Below are 21375 nucleotides of genomic sequence, written 5' to 3'. Positions count from 1 at the left end.
GAGAGCGCGGTACTGGCCCCAGAGAGGGCGAGGCCCCGGAGAGGGCGCAGCGCAGAGAGCGTGGTACAGGCCCCAGAGAGGGCGAGGCCCCGGAGAGGGCGCAGCGCAGAAACGACCCAGGAAAGGGTCAAGGGGGCCAGGCACGGCTACGGCCACCTGAGCCCCAAGCGCGGGAAACGAGGAGCGCAGTACAGGCCCAGAGAGGGCACAGCGCGAGGAGCACGGTACAGGCCCAGAGTGGGCGGGAGGCGCGGAGAGTACAGTCCGAGACCCTGAGAGGGGCCGCAAGCGCAGAGGGCGTGGCGGAGACCCCGGGAGGGGCGAGAGGAGTTAGGGAGACCCGAGGGCGTCAGTAATAGGCCGGTGGGTAAGGGCCCGGCCCAGGGGCGCCAGGCGGGTGACGAGCTCAGGGTGCCAGAGGGAGAGCACCCGAGGGGCAGGGGACCAGCCAACGTCCCCCAGGACAGCTGCGAGGCTTGGGGCGTGCTAAAGGGGAGGTTTGGAGGCACGCATTTGCCCATAAGGCTGGGATGAGAGCACCCCCACTTTGGAACGGAGGTGATACCAGCAAGGTGTCATTAGGTGTAGGTAGGCAGCCTCCCATTCTGAACCTCAACAGCAAAGACGTGGCGGGCGAGTAGAGGGTGCCAGATCACCCTAATTGGCACGGCAAGGAGGTGCTAGCGAGCTCACGGCCGCTTGCAGGGCCGTCCGTGACATAAAGCTCATTCAATGAGTTTTAATTAAAGCACCCCCACCACCATTTTTCAGCACAGGGAGACCGATTACACGTAACACTCCAGGCACTTTAATTAGAGCGGCTCTCTCTGGGAGGTAGGGGGGAGGGACACTTTATTTAGAGTGGCTTTGAAAGCCCGGCCTCCCAGAACACATGTATAAATGCCCTTAGAGACTAACTGGTTAGTACAGTGGCAATACAGCTAACCACGTCCCTACTTAAGAATTTACAGATATCTGGCACAGTTTTATGAGCTTATAGGCCAGGCATTTGCAATTCATGCATGTTGTTGAGAATAAATTTAGTAATTTTTCATCTACCAACAAACTTACCCACATCTTTTTTTTTTAAGAACACCTGCAATACTGAAGAAAGTACTGGGTCACGGCCCTGGATACAGAGTGCTCAAACCTGGTTCTTAAGAAGCCTCTCTACGGGAGACAAAGCTACCAGACAAAGCCAGTACAGTGCTGGAGAAGCCTGTCCACAGACAAGGGCTAAGTACAGACAGTCAAAAAGCCTGAGGCTAAATTGATTCAATCTTCTCAGGTTAGTCTAAGCTGAATAGACTGAACCATCAAGTGAACAGACATTGAATTTTGATTCTGGAAATGCAATCACATGCCTGCAGTGGCCCAAGCCAGAAGCCTGGGGGCCTTAGTGCATGCCTACTTCCTTGGCTGGAGCAGACACCTTGGGCCAAGGATAGACTGCTCACCTTGAGAGGGGGGAGGGGGGTTTGTGGGGGAGCAGCAAAGCATTCTGGGATGCTGGGGGACTGTGAATTAACTTGAATCTGGAGGGGATCTGGGACAGAAGTTCAATGAACAGTTTTAACCTAAATCAGCTAAGTCAGATACTATGCAGGTTTATCTTAAATTGGCTTATGTGCACTAAACTGTTGTGTTCTACATCTGAATGAGTTTCTGACCACTTATACCAGTTTTTGTGTGTAATTTCTGTCCCTAACCAAGGGGTCAGTCTTTACATTTTTAAATCTGTATGCCAAAGACTGATTCTGATATGTGCTTTACAAATATGGCAACTGACATATTGATAGTTGTGTGATTCCCTTACCTGAACACAAGACAAGGCTTCACATGAATGGGACAGAAACTATGCTAGAGCAACAGGATTCAAACTTGTCTGTATCATGTTATAGAATTTGAAAAAGTGAAGGTTTTTGCCAACACCCAGTGAAAACCCTACCAGAGATAAGGTTCCACTGCCTGGGCCTGTTCTACAATTATGGCAGTATTAAAGCTAATTTTCAGGATTAACTAATGCAAGGGTAAAAAATGTCTGAAACTTGAGAACCTGGCCTTCAGTGTCAGATGCTAAGAGGCAAACTGGTAGGCATTTTTCTTTCTTGAGCTTTTAACTAGTCTCAAATTGAAATTACGAATACTGCAAAGAAATGTACTATATCTTGCAGGTAAACACTCCCCACTCTTCAGGTTACATTGGCATGAGAGCAATTAAACAAATATATTCTTACTAATAAACATTTGAGTATTTTTCTCGTTTCACTCTAGATGACAGTTTAATGTTAAAAAGAGTACCTAAAATAATTCAAAGGGAAAAAATCTAACATTTAAAAACCATGACTGTAATGCATTCTAATAATTGTAAGCTTTTTACCCTTTGATGAATACTGCAGGCAGAATTATTGTAACTTGTTTGAAAGACTGGACATTTATACAAGTGACATGAAAGGAAATTCTTAGAGCAAAGTTAATATCTTCACTATGTTAATATCAAGCCTTGGGGAGAAAAGTCCTCCTTTTCTGGTAAATACAACCCAGACACATACGTGCTAAACTGTTCCATAAATAGTGTAAAGCAAAGTGCTGTTGGAAGATTTTGTTTATAAATTACATTATTTGAGCAAATTCTGAAAGAGTAAATGTTTCAGGTTCTACAGAAGTAATTTTCCAAATGCCAAAATATAAGGAATTTGAATGACACTCATTCACGAGGTCAAACCACTTCACAAGTTCTCTCTCTATCATAGGCAGAAAGATAGATCATCTGGGAGTCACAAAAGAGCAGATGGAATGCACTGCTCTGAAAGGAAACTCATCCTATGCTGGGAATTATTAGTTTATCACTACTTACCAACTTCTGAATATAAACAATGGTCTTGGTTGTGTGAATTCTCCTACTGTCCATATCCAGGTTTGCAACCTCAGACCAAAGTGTTAGTGGAATAAATTTCACCATTTAAATGCCAAATCCCAAGGAGTTTTTAAAGGGGAATTTCATTTAGTAAACTGTAATATTAATCGTGTCAAACTTGCACTGAAAATTTACTGCAATGAACCTGTGCCAAAGATTTTTTATCGGCTTAATCAATGTTTATTCAAAATGTAGCTGCAGCAGCACTTTTAAAAATTAGGACACTAATTTAAGTACCAAATATGGTTTTAGGCACCCAGGCTTGGAAATGCTGACCTTAGGTTAACATAATAAAAAGAAACTGAATATGGCATTAACAGCCCACAAAAATGCACTTTTACTTACGTGGCACTGTTACACCATAATGCTGGGTATCGCTGATCAGCAATTTCCGTTTCAATTCATTCAACCCTACACCCACAGGACCTGAAAGATAAATTACATTGTTTTTGAAAAAGTTCTCTCACATTAAGCTGTTATTAATACCAAGTATGTGACTACAAAAGCATACAACACGTTTGGGCTTTCAGAGCCTTTTGGAATTGCTCATGGATATAGACTGTACTAGAATGTATAGAACAAATTAATTTCAGAAGATTTAATTACTAGTTAGGACTTGTTCTAACATCTCTCTTCTTGGAAAATGAACATGGTAATAGCAAAATCAACTCTGATACTGGGAATCTTTCATTTTATTGATTCCTTTCAGACTGGCTCTTAACATAAGAGATAATGAACCTGTTGATGAAGTCACCTACAAAATGATGCAGGAGAGGTGCTCCAAGTGGTTCTCTTGGGTCTGCCAGTAACTTTTACAGTGACTACTGCCCACGAAATCTGACTGACCTGCAGAGGGATCCTAACAAGGATGCTGACTTCAAGTGGTTCCATTCCATCTTCTCTAAGTGTCTTAAAGTGTGGTTTGGTTAATCACTTTTCTCCCCCAAGCAATCCATCATACAAGATCCCATTCTTTCATCTATTCTATCCCATTTGTATGCAAGGCCTCTGGACACCTGGGCTATGCTGTGATCAGTATGTGGATGGTGCATGGCCCTACTTTCATCAATTCAAGATGGTGGTGCAATGGCAATGCCTTCCCAGGACCTTAGGACTGGAGGAAGATCAGTCATCTGATGTTTAAGGCAGATACTTCAAAGGCAATGCTTGTAGTTTGAGGGAAGCATCTTGCCATTACAGAAGTAGTGGCCCATGTGCTTTTAGTTTTTATTATAAGCAACATTTAAATAGTAAATACCAACTCAATAAATATTTTTATGAATTCTGAGTCTTCACCAAGATATTATCAGTAGCTTGCTATCAAGATTAAGTACCTGAGTAAAGACTGTAGCTTCGGCACCTTCAAGTATAATTCCCAAAGCTAACTATCCTCTCCACGTGTATGCAGAAAGGCAGAATGATGAAAAGCAAAGGCTTTCTACCATCTCAAAACTATGGCCTCTCTGTAAAACTTAGTGTTGCTGCATTTATAATTTTTATATGTTTACATAAGTTAAACACACAACTACTTTTCAAGTTCCATCTCTGACCTGCTTGTAAATTAATCTCAGTATGCATAAATGTTTACTTAATACGGTGTACAGCAGCCTCTACTGGTGCCTGCCTGCAGAGAAAAGTAATATGTCAAGCAGTTAATAACATTTTTTTCTGTTTAGAAAAAGTTTTGCCTGTATTTGCAGTGTACATATTTAAGTGTGTGTGCATGCATGGACACACTCACACGATTAAAATTCTCTATGCATATGTCTGGTAAATGTAGCAGTAAAAAAAGAGCTGAGGTAGGAAAATACCTGTTTTATATTTTTTAATGCAAGAAATCTCTGCAAAATCTATACAAATGTGATTTCCTTAGTCTATGTGCTGTCAAATCAAAAGGTATGCTTTTAGTTCTACTCATATATAGAAACTCAGACTTCACTTTGTATGACAGATGCACTGCAAAGAGAACAATGTTTCCAGACTAAAAAAACCACCACTTGTTTTCTTCCCTCCCCAACCATATTTTTTCAGTGTTACTGTTAAAACAAAGGTACAGATTAGGGTTGTACAAAGCTTTGGTTGCTGATTCAATTTGGAGGAGATGCCGCCTGATTTGGTGGCCAAATCTCCAAATCCGAATCGAATCAGGAGACCCTTTAATTTCTCTGAATCTAATCAGAAGATTCTGAAATTATTCAGAGGGATTTGATGATTCAGCCATAGACAGAGCTTTAGAGTTTTTTCTACTTACCTTGAGGTACCAGGCACAGCTCGTGAATGCTGAGATGGTGGGGCAGATGGAGCATCCCACGGGAGCACGGGAGGGTGGTGGACCCACAAGTGGACCAAAAGTACATCCAGTCCACTGCTGGGTCCTCCACTGGGTGCACGGGGGAACCCCCACGCTCCTGCGGGATGCTCCACCTGCCCCACCATCTCATCGTTCACGAGGTGTGCCTGATACCTTGAGGTACGTAGAAAAAATATATAAAGCTGTGTCTGTGGCCAAATCACTGATTCTCCAAACCAGAATCAAATCTTGAGATTCAGACTTGGCCTGAAGTGGGACAGTGATCCAAATCAGCAAATCGAATCACTGTCCCCCGAATCGGGCTGAATCTGAATTTGAATCGAATACTGCCCGCTTCGCAGATCCAGAGTTAGATTTACTTTTAATTTATGGATTTAGCAACAGTAACTGTAGCAGAGTTACAGAGCACAAACATCCAATGAGCACTGGCAATAATGAGCCTGTTGTCTATTAGTATTTTATTCCATTTCCTGAGTGTAATGCGCATTTATGCCTTGAATACTTTTCCATTTTAATGCAAATCAAGAAAGATGCATTTTTCTAATAAATATGCACTTAGAAATGCATACATTTAAAACTCATCAGGAAGGAAGTAAAATAATAGGACTAAGGAAATCCAGGTTCTTGTAGTAGAATTCCAGTAACACTGAGCCCTTCACTCCACAAAGTTGTTGCTTTGGCATAAGCCATCAGACTATTTTTTTTTTTTTAATTCTCACCCATTCGATTTATGGCAATGGCTTTAATTGCTGGCCCATTCTGAATCACACTATTTAAGAGGTCAAACTAACAAACACCCATTACCCTGTCTAGTGGCTATAATTATATCCCATGGGTAAAAGTACTTGCAGGATTGGGCCACAAATCATTAAACTAGTTTGTATGGTGTGAACCTTACTACACATCAGAAGAAAACTGGAAAATGTTTTTAACCAAAGACTGGGAAAAACTCTGCATTACCTGCTCAAATCTTGGCAAGATCATTCTTCAAAAGTCAGCATGCTGAGGTACATGCAGTATATTTTTTTGGAAGCTAAAAAGAGCTACATTTCAGTAAAGACTTACGAACTGAGGTACTGTCTGCTCTGCTCACAAAGATCCGTAACCTGTATAACTGGGGTTCTGCTTCAAAGGCTGAACTTTTCCTTTTGATGAATATGTGTCTGCTGCATTACACTGAATGGGTGTGCATATCAGCTGTAGTGCTTTGGAAGTCTGGGAGATGGAAGATGTTAATATAGGTCCATTCTTCGTTTGTATTCCAACAGCTTACAAAAACTGGAAGCATATTTTATGTTCGCTATTCACTGAAGCATGAACCGGGTGCTCATACTGGTGTTACAGGAGCAAGGCCAGAGTTAGTGTACAAGCTGCACTGTACATAAAACAGACATTACCCCCATAGCAACCTGGCCTAGAACTGCCCTGAGACAGCAGCTCCTGGAACCTTGCACTTAGTTTAACTGAGATGGCTGGGAGAGCTAGGAAGTTAAGAGGCACTGCTATCTCCCCAGTCTGGGGTCTGGGGCCAGGAAGGGTTAAACGCCCCTTCCCCCATTCAAACTTACTGCTGGATGCAACTGCAGTCTACAAATCCCAGAGGCACCTGGAAGCAGGAAGAGGAAGTGATAAGTAACCCTGCACAGTCCTGCTGCTGTAATTCTGGCCTACGAGTCCCAGAGACCTCAGGGGCAGCAGGAGGAGGAAGTGAACACAGCCAGAGAGCCATGCTCTAGCACCCTCTGGTGCCTGGCCTGAGTCACTGCAGGCATGTGGCTCCATTTCCTTAATCAAAGGTAAATGCCTGTTCACTTCTGTTTCAATTTAATCTGTGCATTTTAGCTAACCTACAAAGACTGAATCAATTCAGCCCCAGGCTTTTCGACTGGCTGTACCTAGCCAAGAAGTTCAGGAAGTGGCAGCTATTTTTCTGATGACTGACTGAAAAGCAGAATAACAAAGCAAACTTTCTAAAGGTACCCATTTCCTTCACTTGAACTTAACTTTGGGTACATCCATAGCACAATGTAACCTCAGGGAGAGATACCCAAGCTAGCTCACATCTCAGAAGCAATGTATATACATTAATATACTCTGCATAGACTAATAATTCCTACCTGGGCAGAGTGCTCCACTAATGCAACTATATGCCTTCAAGTACCTAAGCAGAGTTAGCTTGTACCTAGCACAAATATATCTTTTATCGAAGAAATAGTAGCATACCATCATGTGGAGACATGACAGCTTTGCTCCACCTGATCACAGTAATAGGAGGTGGTACAAGGGAACAGCAACCACTGAAAATGACTCTTCTTAAGCACAGTTAATGTCAAGCTTGAGGTGGTTTTCAGGGGCCACTATACCTACATTTGTCTTGCTCACCTACTACTAAAACAGAAGCCTCTGAGTTGAGTCTGAGATGTTTTCCTATCAGTGTGAATAAAAATCTCCTGTATAAAAGTATAAAACATTACAGACTGAAATAATTTTCCTGATTTCAATTACAGGGGTGGCTGCAACTTATGCTACTACTAAGGTAGATATGGTGGTATAAATAGGCAAAGGAAGGTATCACTGAAGTATAAGTTAGACTGTTGACAGGCAGCTTGTGAGCAGACACCTGAAGATGACTGTCAATATATAGGGGATTGGCTCCTCCAACATGCAACTTGATATTGGCTAGTCTTGTTCCTAGCCAATAGATCATATTCATAACAGCCAGAAGTATAGTAACTGCCTTCCTATTACTAGTTTCACATAAATAATTGATGCAGGTGTCACAGTTCATTATCTGATCACCAAAAGATGGGAGAAAGTTAGCACATTTACACACCACACAGAAAATAGTCCACATATCATCATCTTACTGAAATATGCCCTATGCTATGATGAAGTTTGATTCACTGAGCATGTTTATTGTAGAAAAGCACTTAAGCATGTGGTTAAGTGCTCCCTGATTAAGGACATTTTCCTGAATTGTGGTTCTGCTCTGAACTGTTAAAAAAGATTAAATAAGTCATTTCCTCATCCATCATCTTCAATCCTTCTGAAAATTTAAAGAAAGGAATCTGTGTTCTAACCTGAAAGATGTGTAGAACCTCACTCATGGGTGAACTTTCATTTGAAGTCCATGGAGAATATCTTGACAGACTGACCAATCAATCTGGCTGAACTCATCTTAAAACTCTTATTTCACTACACTGTTTTCGAAGAACACAAAATAGGCTAAAAGCTATCATGCATGCAACGCGTATTCCGTAAATTACACTAGAGCAATTTTAAATTGAGGCAATCGAAAACTTTACTTGTCAGGGTTTTCTTTTCTTTTCTTTTTTAAAAGAGTTTCCAACAGCGTATTATGCTTTCAGCTACAGTGCAACACACTGGACATTTTATGTCCAAACCAATTACTCCTGTAATTTAATTATTTGTCTGTACATTTCCTGGCACTAATATCAAAATTATATCTGACACGTTATACCGAATGCTGCTACTGGCATGCATAAAGCTTCTAAAATGTGTTCACTTCCACAGTACCTGTGTTGCTTAACTGCTAGTTTTTCCACATTTCACCCAAGACATTTTTATGGTATTGGCCAGACTTAAGCTGCTCTTAATAGCCAGAGAAAAAACATCAGAATTACTGAAGTCTGCAATAAATTGCTGAACAGCTTTTGTTCCCAAGAAAGCACACTTTCTTTATTTGATTTATTGCAACAAAAATCAAATGAAATCTCTAGGTATTCCTCAGATCAGACGTATGCAATTTGTAATAAAAAGTCTACTTATCACACTTTTGCACTGCACTCTGTTGATGCAAGTGTAAAATCAACTCAACCATGTTATTACTTGTTGTATATAGCCCACAATCTCACAATCTCACAGTGATCACACTGGTAGGTGGCTGAATGTTACTGCTGGAGAGCGACAAAACTGTTTATTAAAAACTAAATTTAACGTTCCGCTGGGTATGAGCTATATAAAAACACAGCCACTCAGCAGTTCATAACAGTCCCTGATAGAGGGTTATATTTCTCCTGCTCTGCTGCTTCTATAATGGAGGAAACTCTGCTAATGAAGCATCAACCAATGTGCTACTGGAAAAGAAACAACATATAATGAGACAGACATCTTGGATACCTTTGAAAAGCTAAGATAACATACTTGCATTTTAAACTGGATGTATGCAATGCAATTTCTAAAAAGAAAATAAGTCAATGCACTTTGATTAAATATTCTTGAGAAACTTGGTGAGGGTGCTAGGCCTCCAAGATGATGCCAGATTATGCATATAAACCAGATGTAGGGGCACATCTCAGTGCTTATTTGCAGCTCTTCACTAGTAAGATGCTTGCAGCTGGTCAAACCTGATGCTTCTATCAGGCACCAGAGCTGGTTGCCCTGCCACCCATCAGCCCACAGAAGAAAGGAGTGAGGAGCCTTTCCCTGCTCTACATTTCATCCATCCTTCTCTGTTTTAGTAGGGGGAGAGCAAAACCAATGTAGCAAGTCCCTAAAAAACACTACCTCAAGCCTGGCATCAGCTATGTTTAAGACGAGGCATTTTCAAGTATTTGCTGTTCCTTTATACCACCTCCTAGTGCTGTGATAAGGTAAACCTAAGCTGTCATAGCTCCACACAATGTTATGCTACTATTTCTGTGACAAAGGGTATATCTATGTGGCTTAATACAGTGTTACACACAAGCTAATCCTGCTGTCTTGGTGATTGTTATACAGGAAGTAGCTTGCTGCTTTGAACTGATTCTCTCACAGTCTGACATTTGGTTTGCATAAGGTTTTGTGGTCTTTCCCATACAGTTTTATTTTTATTTATTTATTTATTTTTACACTGGATCTCTCTCTCTCTCTCTGCACTCTACAAACACAGGAGTGGTTCTAATCAGATTTTAATATTTAATATTTGTTGTTTTACAGCAAGTTTTGTTGCAGCTCCAGGGGACAGGCTGATTAACCTCTGGGAGAGTATTAAAATCACTGGAAATTAGTGTCTGAATTTCCATCTCTAAGTCCTAGATCCCCAATTCTAGGGAAAGAGCCTCAACCAAATTTCCCATACAATTAGGAATGGGGCCCACAGGAGATCCTATGGATTCTGTGTAACCCATTTCCACTTGTCCAGAAGCAGAAAACAAATAGCTCCAACAGAAGCAGAATCCAACTGCAGAAGGAGAAAGGGGATTGCATATCCAGGACCTGCAAAATCAAAGTCCTGAAGCCTCCTCAGCTCACCTCACTTTGCAGCAAGAACTCTGAACCACTTAATCCACCGCTATCTACAGCTGAATGGTCTTAGCTTGCCTTTCTTATCCAGTCATTTTGCCTTCACCATTAACTTCTGTCTTTACTACCCATCAATTGTGTTTGCTAAGGCCTTGCTACCAAGCCAATTTAATAGGGGTTTGCGAAACAGGCCATATTAGATTCAGATTTGACCCGATTCAGGGGACAGTGATTCAATTAGTTGATTCAGATCACTGTCCTGATCCGATCTGGCCAAATCCTAATCGAAAGATTTGATGCAGATTCAGAGAATTAGCAATTCAGCCATAGACACAGTTTTAAATGTTTTTTTCTACATACCTCGAGGTACCAGGCGTGGCTCCTGAACACTGAGATGGTGGGGCGAATGGAACATCCCACAGGAGTCCAGAGGGTCTCCCACGTGCTTGGGGGCAGACCCCCTCCTCCAGCTCAGAAATAAGCCATGGGGGACCTCTGGGTGCCCCCTCAGACCAAGGAGGCACCAGTCAGAGCCGGGGGGCAGGGGAGGTCACCACGGGAGACCCGGAAGTGCTTCTGGTCCACTTCTGGGAGCACTGCCAAGTACGCTGGGGACCCCCCTGCGCTCCCATGGAATGCTCCATCCACCCCACCATCTCAGCATTCATGAGCCGCCTGTTACCACGAGGTATGTAGAAAAAAGTTTAAAGCTGTGTCTATGTCAGTCGTTGAATTTCTCTGAATGGATTTGGAGGGTTCGGATTTCATTCAGAGAGATTAAAGGGTCTGATTTGATTTGAAGATTCAGCTGCCAAACCCGGCCGAATCTCCATCAAATCAAATCAACAACTGAAGCTTTGCACAGTCCTACAATATAACCATAGCTCTGGAACAGGCTCTCTACCTCCTGGGCCCTTCCAGACATTCCTTTTCCTTCATTGTCACTAGTTTTTTCCAGTTCTACCTTCTCATTATGATATACCCTCCTTCCCACCTCCTACACCTGAATTTCATTCATATGCATTATATATAATGTACATGCACACATTTAAAAAGTCACAGGTGGCTGGCTCCTTTAAATCAAGAAGGTCCAGCTCTCCTAAGACACAAGTGCTCCAAAACTTGCCAAAATTAAGAGGCTGAGGCAGTATCTAAGATGACAGCAGGAAAAAGCATCTGAATGGAGGGATGCGGGGTATAACTCTAGGAAGGCTCTACCAATGAAGAACAGTCGAGAGGCTTGATGTTGACTGTAAACATAGGGTAAAGCCAAGCTGAGAATATTGGGAGCAGTGAAGAGCTTCACCCTCTGCCTTCTCCAAGCCTGGGAGCCACAGCTGGAAGGCTGGAGAAGGTGGTGGGTCAGAGAAGTTTGCCTACCTGTTCAAGGCAGAAGAAAAAGAGCAGAGAGATCAATGAACCATCCACTGGTGAAAAAAGGACTCTTGGTAGAGAGACTGGGAAAGAGCTTGGGGTGGCTGTCTGACAGAGCCCTAGGAATTGCAGAACCTACTGGAATTGGGTTATCTGTTTTGTCAACGTGTTTTGCACTTTCAAAGACTATGTGCACTGTAGAGAATAACATACAAAAAGGAGGCATCTTGAGACTTCTAGATAAAGAAAGGTCATTTTAACTTATTGAACAATATGAGGAAGTGGCTGAAACACTGCGATTCTTTTTGGAGTAGGACTTCTCAAAAACCATAGCAAAAAATGATTGTATAATTCTGCTGAAACATCATATTATCATATTATTTTTCTGCCAAGATCCAAAAAACTCAGCCTGTTTTGTTTGCTATACTCACAGGATTATTCAAACCTAAGAGGCACTTTATTCAAAGAGCATAAAGCTATAATATAGTTTCTGTAACAGTGAACAGTCCCACTGATTTCCCCTGAAAGTTTATACAGCTTGACTGATTATATACGATATTAAAAAAGCCCCATGAGCTGACTTCAATACAACATAGTTCAGAATGATCAATGACTACAATTGATTTCAATTATGCACAAGACCTGTAAGCTTCATTGTACGGTTTGCACTAGTAATGATATCGCTATACATTCTTCTTCATGGGTGGCTCTGAAAAAGACTCTCAGCAAATGCTGATTCAGTCACGTGTGCTTGTATGCCCATCCTGGCTTTCACACTGGTTGCCATTCCTTTGACTCTTCTGTCATTGTAGTTAGAGCTTTCAGGAAGTCAGCCTTACTGACAAGGCAACAGCAAATCTGCCTTCCATCTCTTCTCAGGTCTCCTTGATGATTCTGAATTATCACATTTTGCTTTCAATAATACAGGTTACTCCAGCTAATGTTTGTACAGTACTTGGGAGATTCAAACATTCTGGAGTAGGAAGTGTTATGGGCAAGTCATCTACAGGAAATTACTCACTATCATGATGAGGTTTTTTTATTTGCTAGAAAACCAGGGTTGGGCCAAAGCCAACCTCTCTTGGCAGGACTCCAGGCACTAATGAGGATGTAGCACATCTTGCAGGTACTGAATTAAACAGATGCGTGCAATCTAATGTTTAATAGTTATATCTGTCCTTAAGGCATACAAAGCAGTCCTCCACCAGTTGCAATAAATGATTACATGTCAAAACCATTGCCCTATGCTGGGCACTTTAGGCTCACTTGGCAGATGCAATATCAGGTTTGGGAGCAGCTGAATAACCTCTTTTTCTGGTCTGGTATGAAAGAGAACTTCAAGAACAAATAGATACTATCCTGGTGTGACAATGGTGTATACTACCAATAGGCAGTCTAGCAAGTCCTTGAGAATCATGTAACCACTGTGAGTGTAAATTAGTCAATAGAGCCTGAAGAAAGCCCTATTTGTTAGTTGGAATGAATAGCTGGGAAACTTAACGGATGCTCTCCCTGGTAGGAGAGCTCTGGTAACAGGACACGCTGCAGTCAAGGCCTATCCAAAATCTAGGCAAAGGGTGAGTTGGGCCAAGAGATACATTCAGTTGCAGGCTATTACAGAGGGCCCCTTGTAAGCATAGATTGCAGGAATCCCTTGTTGGGGCCTTTTTTTTTTTTTTTTTTTACACAAAGCAATAGCTATTCGGGAGATTCCTCTAATCAGACCACATGCTGTTCAGAGGAGCCCTTCTTGGGTGTTTGTCGAAAGCCACTGGGGACTTGTTGGGGCCACTGACTGATGGGGTAAAGCAGGCTGTACTTTAAATGAACAGTGGGTCATTAGTAGAGATATGGGTTTTCCATTCACTGTGGAAAAACATGGATTTTCTCCTTTAAAGGAGAGAAATACAGATGTTCTCCTTTAAAGGAGAAAACAGTGGGAAACTGCACATTTCCCCTTGCAGGCTGGCAGAGTTCCAGCCTGCAAGGGGTTGCTTGGGGCTGGGTGGGGGAGTGGTGGTGGACACGCACGTATATGGTCAGCAATGCAGCCAGCCAGTGATGGAAAGCAGCTCCTCCAGCTGCCTGCAGGTAAGCCTGTGGCGGAGAGGGGGCATAAGAGACGTGGGGGCATAGGTGATGTGGGGAGAAACAAATTGAGGCCTCCATGTTGAGGGAGGAAGTGGGGAAGAATTGGTGGCTGAGGCTGCAGGCACTGCCCAGCCAGAGTGGGATCTGGGGCCAGGGTTGGAATATGTGGCCATGTGGCCAGGCCAGGCAGTGGGACAAAGCCAAGGGGGCAGCTCGTCCAGGGGGTTACAGGGAAGCAGGCTCCCTGCTTTTGCATGCACTCCTGGGGGGGAAGCATGCAGGTGCACATGCCCGCCTCCAGATTTGTATGCCAGGCAGGGGAGGATGCAAGCTGCAGGCTCTGGGCTCCTTGCACTGCTGCACTCCATAGCCCAGCAGCAGGACCCAGTGCAGGAGGGCGGAGAGGCTCAATGCTGCCACCCCTGTGGGGAGCCCCACTCCAGCTGTGCCGCTATGACAAGATGTCTCTTGTCCACCGAGCAGTGGGGGGATGGAGGCGGGTGGTGGTGGTGGTGGGGTATAGCTGGTGCTACAGTGCTTTACTACCCTCATGAGATTTTTTTTTCCTAACATTTAACCTCAACTTGCTGCAACTTGAGACCGTTGCTCCTTGTTCTGACATCTGCCACCACTAGCACTATCCTCTTTGAAACCCCCTTCAGGTACTTGAAGCACCCCTTCCCTCCTCCCAGTTCTCTCTTTTGCAGACTAAATAAGCCCAGCTCCCTCAGACTCTGCTCCTAAGTCATAAGCCCCAGCCTCCTAAACCGTTTTTGTGGCAAACTGCAAACCTGCTGGATAGGAATGATTCTATGAAGGTTTTACTTATTATTTTCAGGACTTGACCATGGAGTTAAAGAAAAGAATAAAAGGTAACGTAATAGCTTATTTATCATTATGCTTCAATTAATGGCAGACAGGAGGTTGCAGAAGTACAACATGCTACATATTTTGCAGTTTGAAATTAAAAAAAAGTCTTCTGTTATAATACTGCCCTAATGTTTCACTTTAGTCTTCCCATTCAGAACTAAAAAAATAACAACTTACCGACCAAAACTACAAGCCTGTATTTCTCATTAGGCTGACGTTTATATTTCGCAACTTCTTCATAAGTTGGGATATCTGCCGTATCATATTGATCACTCTTCTTGCATTCATACATGGATTTGTTTGTTTTTTTATCTTTTCTGCTAAGTCGAAAGCTTCTTCTGAAGCCAGCTGCAATAAGAACAGGATTGTTTTTAAGAAAGGAAATTGATATCTGAAAACACCCATTGACAGAGATTTTGGGTAGCGAAGTTGATAACTAGGCAAAATATAGCAAACTTGCCATTTCCATGAGCAACTGTATTAGTTGCCAATACCAAGGGTAGGCCTTTCCTGGCTGTGGCTTAGATTGGCCCCGCCTTGGGTCAGATGCAGGAGAGCAGGTGCTAGGATGCTGTTGCTGTTCATGTTCATTCCTGTGGCAGTACAGGGAAGCACCTGCAGAAGGCACCCCCTCTGCCAAAACCCCAAGTCCACGTCCTGCATCTAAAATGTTCTGCAGGCCATATCTAGCCTATGGGCCAAGTTGCCAATTCCTGCCCTACACCAATTGCACATTTTTTTCTGTTGGTTTATTATGTGGATCTGAAGAGGAGAATTCCAGACAATAATTTAGTAATGTGTTACTTGAGTACTAAACTATTGGAGTCAATTTTATGTTGAAATATGAAGCTGCTTATACTGATTTTTCTATCATAATTTCATAAGGCAATTACTAATGCAGATGTGATGTCATTAAGATAAAATACCAGTTAATTACTTAAGTGTTGTATACAGTTAATGGATTTACAATGGAAACAAAGTCCATAGTAACTCATGTATTCTACCTAAAGACACAACCCCATGGAATCATCATGTAATGGTAACAGAGCACAGGTGGGATAGGGGTAGTACAAGCTACTACTGTGAACAGCTATGACTTGGTCCCATGCTGCTATACTGTAGAAATATGGGCAGATGCTCCCAAATATATTTTAATTTAAATTTCATAATAGAAAAATGTTCATAATACAATCAAATAGGAGTATTCTGGATGCATAAAGCCATTTTGTACACTGAAATTCAACCAAGTTGGAATGAAATTTCTTAGTAAATATACTTTCATTTATAACGCTATCATATTTTGGCCTATAATTGTACAGATAGTGTTATACTCACAGTACTTACCTGCAGTTAATGGAAATTACACATGCATTTATACATTCTATTGGGTAGAAATGTATACACTTCAACTGTAGGATAATACACTAGTATCTCAGCTGCACTCCACTAAATTGTAGTAAGGAAATTAATTTGTTCTACCTTTAAATCACTGCTTTGCTTAAAATAATTAGTGGAAACTAAAAATGACAGATGATACCTCTGTTGTGGAATTGGATGACCACCGTACCATGTTAACATCCTTATCTCTGTGTAATAAACAAGTAAATGACCGACTCACAAAGAACTCAGAAAAAAATTACAAGATCGCAATACCTATATAAATACATGCATGAGCACATGTGCACCCCCATACCACACACCCACCAATAAAGACATTTCACACAAAACTAAATACGCAGCAGCCTGTCTAAACAAGAGTTTCAGCTATAAGATAGTACAAAAACTGGAGATATCTAAGAAATAGGGATCTGGGTGTACTGGTCACTTGTAGGGCGATGAGGACTTGACAATGCAATGCAGCTGTGCAAAGGGACAACACAATCCTAGGGTACATTAGGCAGGGTATAAACAAGAAGGTACTATTGCCATTGTACAAGACACTGAAACATCCAAGTTAGAATACTGGGTGCAGTCTTATCACAAGTATTTTAAAAAAAGATCAACTTAAAACTGGAATGATTTTTAAAAAAAGTCAGTAACATGGTTAAGGAAATGGAGACCTTTTCTTATGAAACAAGATGAAAGAGTCTTGGGTTACACGGTTTAGCAAAACAGAGATTGAGATATGTTGGCTGTTTGCATTCTTGGGGTGAAGGAAAAGCTGAGCACTAGGACAAAATCAAACAGCTATGAACTAGCTAGGATAACTCGGACTGGATATTAGCAGATTTCTAGCTATCAGAAGTGTGATGTTTTAGACTGGTCTTCCATGCAAAGAACCCAATTGACTTAAGATTAAATTGGATAAGCTTGTAGAAAGAACATGATAGGACAGGGAGTTCTGACTCCACATTCAGGGAGTGAGGTGTTTGTGGTCCTGAGACTGGGGTAGAAAACTGGCTCTCTTGTAATTTAGAAGATGCTTGGTAATCTCTTGCCTCAGGGCTTCTACTGGTTGCCAGCTGGGGCCAGGAAGTATTTCTTCTTCTCTTAGGAATACTACTGTCTTCTTGGATTTTTTTCTCCCCCCATTCTGTCCTCTGAAGCACTGGGATGCTGGCCACAGCTAAGGCTGGGGGATGGGGGAGGTTCAATATGGTGTCCTGATACTACTGTCAAGATATAGGCAAAACAGTGGTTCCTCATTGGAGGGCCTGGCTCTTCTGCTTCAGGTCACAGAGATCACCAAATCTGAAATATTATCTCTAGGAGAGCTTGGCATGGACTGCATCCTGCTTTCCTCTCTAATGTAAAGTCTTCTTCCTACAATCTTCCAAGCACATATTAATCAACTGCTTATCTGTTTTTGTACTGGTAGGGCATTGGTAGTGCCTTTGTTTCCCCTGCTCTTGCATCTGGCGTGTTATAAGTGCTGCTGGCATTTCAGGCTTTGTGCCTAGTAGTTGTGTGTTAAGAGTCTGAAGTGTTGGACAGACACTTGAAGTGTAGTCAGGGTGATCCTGTCTTGAGCAGGGGGCTGGCTTAGATGACCCTGTGAGATCCCTTGCAGCCCTACTTTCCTATGATCCTATATGATCCTCTTAAATGATCCTATACCACTCTCACCAAAGGTCAAGAAGAAGAGTCGTACTAGACAGCTGAAATCATATCAATAGATGAAATCCTCTTGAAACAGCATTAAAAATACAAAGTGTAGATGTATCATTTAAAAAGAAAAAAAATCCTATTTATTAGAGGTGTACCAAGACATTGGGCGGATACCAGATTGGTACCAATATAAAGAAAATTGGCTGCATCAGAAATTGGCCTGATGGGGCTAATAATTTGGCTTATAAATGCTAGTGTGTGAGAGCAGGTGCAGTGCAGCACTCAGGCAATGAGAAGCACAGCCCAGCAGCGGGGAGAGCTGCCTCCAGCTGGTGGCTGCAGCCCCCTCCATAGCCCCTGCTCTGAGCCTAGTGAGAAGAGCCCAGCTTCAGCCCGCAGCTGGGGCCTGCCAGCTTGTCCCACGCAGATCAGGGGGGCACCCCCCAACATTCCTGGGGTGCGCACAGCAGTAGGAGCTGCTCCCCATCCACCCACAACAAGCCGTGGGTCCGTCCTGCGCCCCACCCTGCCCTACCCCTGCTGGGCAGCACCTGCCCCTGTCCCCTCCCTCACTGCATATTGATACTAGTGAAAATATGTGTATTGATACTAACAAGAGATCATAAAACAAAATAATGCAAAACATCACGAAGTGCACCACAAACTGTATTAATATACACTGGAAAAATAAAGTTGAACATTCTCAATAAGTTTAAAACCTACCAAAAAACTAAAAAAACACACTTGTATGTACAAAGCATTTAATATTATAAAATTGAATGAAGATGAAAAGTGTGGTAAGTTACCACTGTTTTTGAGGTGCAGACATCAGGAGAAGTTTACCATTTGTATAGTTAGTTATTGAAATTAACTAAGAAAGAAAATCCTGTCACAAAAAAAGAATCTCCTATGAACATCAGGTGAAATATCTTTGAACCAATTTGCTGATTTCAAGTACATGACAAGAAGTCTGCTGACCATGCTAAGTTATAATACAACCCCAAAACATAACAAGTTTAGTGAAATAAAGTACAGCTGCTACAAGGAAAATGGGCCACTGATGCCTCCAAGTCTTAACACTTCCCAACCTGGAAACAAAATCATAAACTTGGACTAATAATTATTAATAATTATGGCCCAGCAACCTTACAAGAGAACACATAACTTCCAGTGCTGAAATGAAGAAAAAGAGTAGAGCAATCCCAAGTTAACTCAAAGCAAAAGCTCATATATGTGAAACAGATATAAAAAAAAAAATTGACAGAGAAACTGTACCAAAATCAGTCAATGCATAAAAAAAATCTATTTAAAATACTTCTAAAGAAAGTTCCGCTTATAATTATAAGGGAATAAGAGAACAAAGGCTGGTAACTGAGTTGCATAATTAGTATGCTTGATTACACATGTGCCAGGTGAAAACAGGAAGTGCACTCTGCAGTGTTAGATAAAGTCCAAGTTTATCAAGAAAACCTTAAGACCCACATGCTGCAGTTCTCTGTTATTCACCAAAACACAGCACTTAAATACATGCTTACCTTATTGCACAAACCAAGTAATTTGCTGCTTTTGGTTCTAACACTATACATCTTATATGTGCAGCACACATATATAGTTTATTTGTGTGTATTACACATACATCATACAAGGTAGAGGGAAATGGTTTGGGTCCAGTGAAAGGTATTCACATTCAGTAAAATATAACTTTTGTACTAAATATTAGTTAGAATTTCTTTCCAAGATATCTGGATGCTTTTTCCTGCCCTCAGTGGATTGGAAAGCTTCCCACATACAGTATTTCTATTGTTATCCATTAATCTGCTTAAACACATAGCAGATTTCTAGCTCCACTTGTTTCTGGACAGATTCCCAGTGTGAACATTTAGACAGGGTTAATAAAAACTGAGATGACTGGATTTTTAAAACAAAATTGAGAACAGTAAACAGATAATATTCATCTATATCTACTGTATTTTCATAAAGTAGTTTGTAATGTAGATACAATTTTAGTGCATTTGGCAAAAACGTTTTTTTAAATTCCCAGGACATTATGTTAGAAATATACAACAATATAGCCTGACTCCAGGATTCTTTATCAAATTAAAATATTAAATTTTACCAGAATCATTTTGGAAGTGAGGCTAAAAGTTAATTGTAATAAAAAATACAGAATTACAACACAAACAGTATGACATTTTGTATTTAAAAGGCTCTGCAAGCAAGCAAAAAAAATCCTTAAAGAAAGCAACCAGGAATATTTTGCAGCCAAACTACCAATTTGCCTAACATGCTAAGTTTGGCATTTCCTTTGCCCTTATCAGGAGTTTCACATACCTCATAAATGGGAGAGCTTTGCAAATGACACCTGAACTGTAAAATAACAGCACAGACATTATGCTTTCCACATATGTACTATATCAATATATTCACAGCTACAAAAACTGATAAAGTGTTTGTAAGTGGATGGTCCTGTATCTCTACACTCTTTTACCATATTTTTATTTTCTAAATATGCACTCTTTCAACAAAGGCCTGGTCATCTGTCTAACTTCCTAATTCACAAACTAGGCTGTCAGCAAGTTAGGAGAGCTAAAGTTACAAGAAGCCACATACACCTAAAAATTTGAAGGGAAAGCTTGAATTGTAACCTTATTGCAGCTCATATTGAGGGACCTACTAAAATTGCGATGAAAAAAAAAAATTACTGAAAAGAAAATGCTGGCTCAGTCCTCAGGGCACAGTGGGAGCCCACCAGGGTGGAGAAGGGGGAAGGCAGGTCTGCTTGCTTGAAGGGTTGCCAGCAAGATGGCTGCCACCCCTGCCCCTCAGGTGCCTTGGTCTCTCAGGAGGGGTGGGGTGACATCACTACACTCTACTCATGAAATGGCTGCTGGGCCCCACATTCTGCCCATGAAATTGGTGGGCAGCTGCCCTGAATTTGTTAGATCTCTAATCATAATTGTTAAGATCATAACTGACCAAAAGAATTTGCAATATCTAAGCATGGGACTGAGTGGTTGCTTAGCAAATTTGTAGATGACAACAAGTTGGGTTGAGTTGCAAACATTCTGTAGGGCAGGGCTAGGATCCAGAATGACCTGGATACACTGGAAAAATGGTCCACAACTCAACAAGGAAAAGTGCAAAGCCCTACACTTGTGATAAAATAATTGAGTGCATAAATACAGACTGAAGAATGACTGGATAAAATGAAGCACTGCAGAGAAAGACCTGGGAATTACAATAGCCTATAAGCTGAATCCTATTTGACCTGGAGGGATGTGGGCAGTGGGGTTTCGCAGGGCTCGGTCCTCGGGCCTGCACTGTTCAACATCTTCATCAGTGACTTGGACGAGAGGGTAAACAGCACCCTGTTCAGATTCGCAGACGATACTAAGATGTGGGCATGCTAGAAGGGAGGAATAGGCTGCAATCAGACCTGGACAGGTTACAGGGGTGGGCGGATGAAAACAGGATGGGTTTCAACACTGACAAGTGCAAGGTGCTGCACCTGGGGGGAGAA

At 41.8% G+C, this 21375-nt stretch overlaps 1 protein-coding gene across 5 annotated transcripts in view; it reads right to left on the bottom strand.

Annotated features, from left to right (window-relative positions):
* MPP7 (membrane palmitoylated protein 7) overlaps positions 1-21375 on the bottom strand; it is a 243391-nt gene that overhangs the window by 15842 nt on the left and 206174 nt on the right. For all 5 annotated transcript variants that reach the window (XM_019531481.1, XM_019531489.1, XM_019531504.1 and 2 more), the window contains 2 exons: positions 14985-15155; positions 3263-3343 (listed from right to left, as the gene is read on the bottom strand). In XM_019531481.1, coding sequence (XP_019387026.1) covers positions 3263-3343; positions 14985-15155 — 252 coding nt within the window. The remainder of the gene's footprint in view (positions 1-3262; positions 3344-14984; positions 15156-21375) is intronic.

The sequence above is a fragment of the Crocodylus porosus genome, unplaced genomic scaffold (genome assembly GCF_001723895.1).
Source record: "Crocodylus porosus isolate Cpor-Errol unplaced genomic scaffold, CroPor_comp1, whole genome shotgun sequence".
Lineage (NCBI taxonomy): Eukaryota > Metazoa > Chordata > Crocodylia > Crocodylidae > Crocodylus > Crocodylus porosus.
Note: the sequence above shows the minus strand (reverse complement) of the source record. Positions and strands in the feature narration are given on the sequence as shown.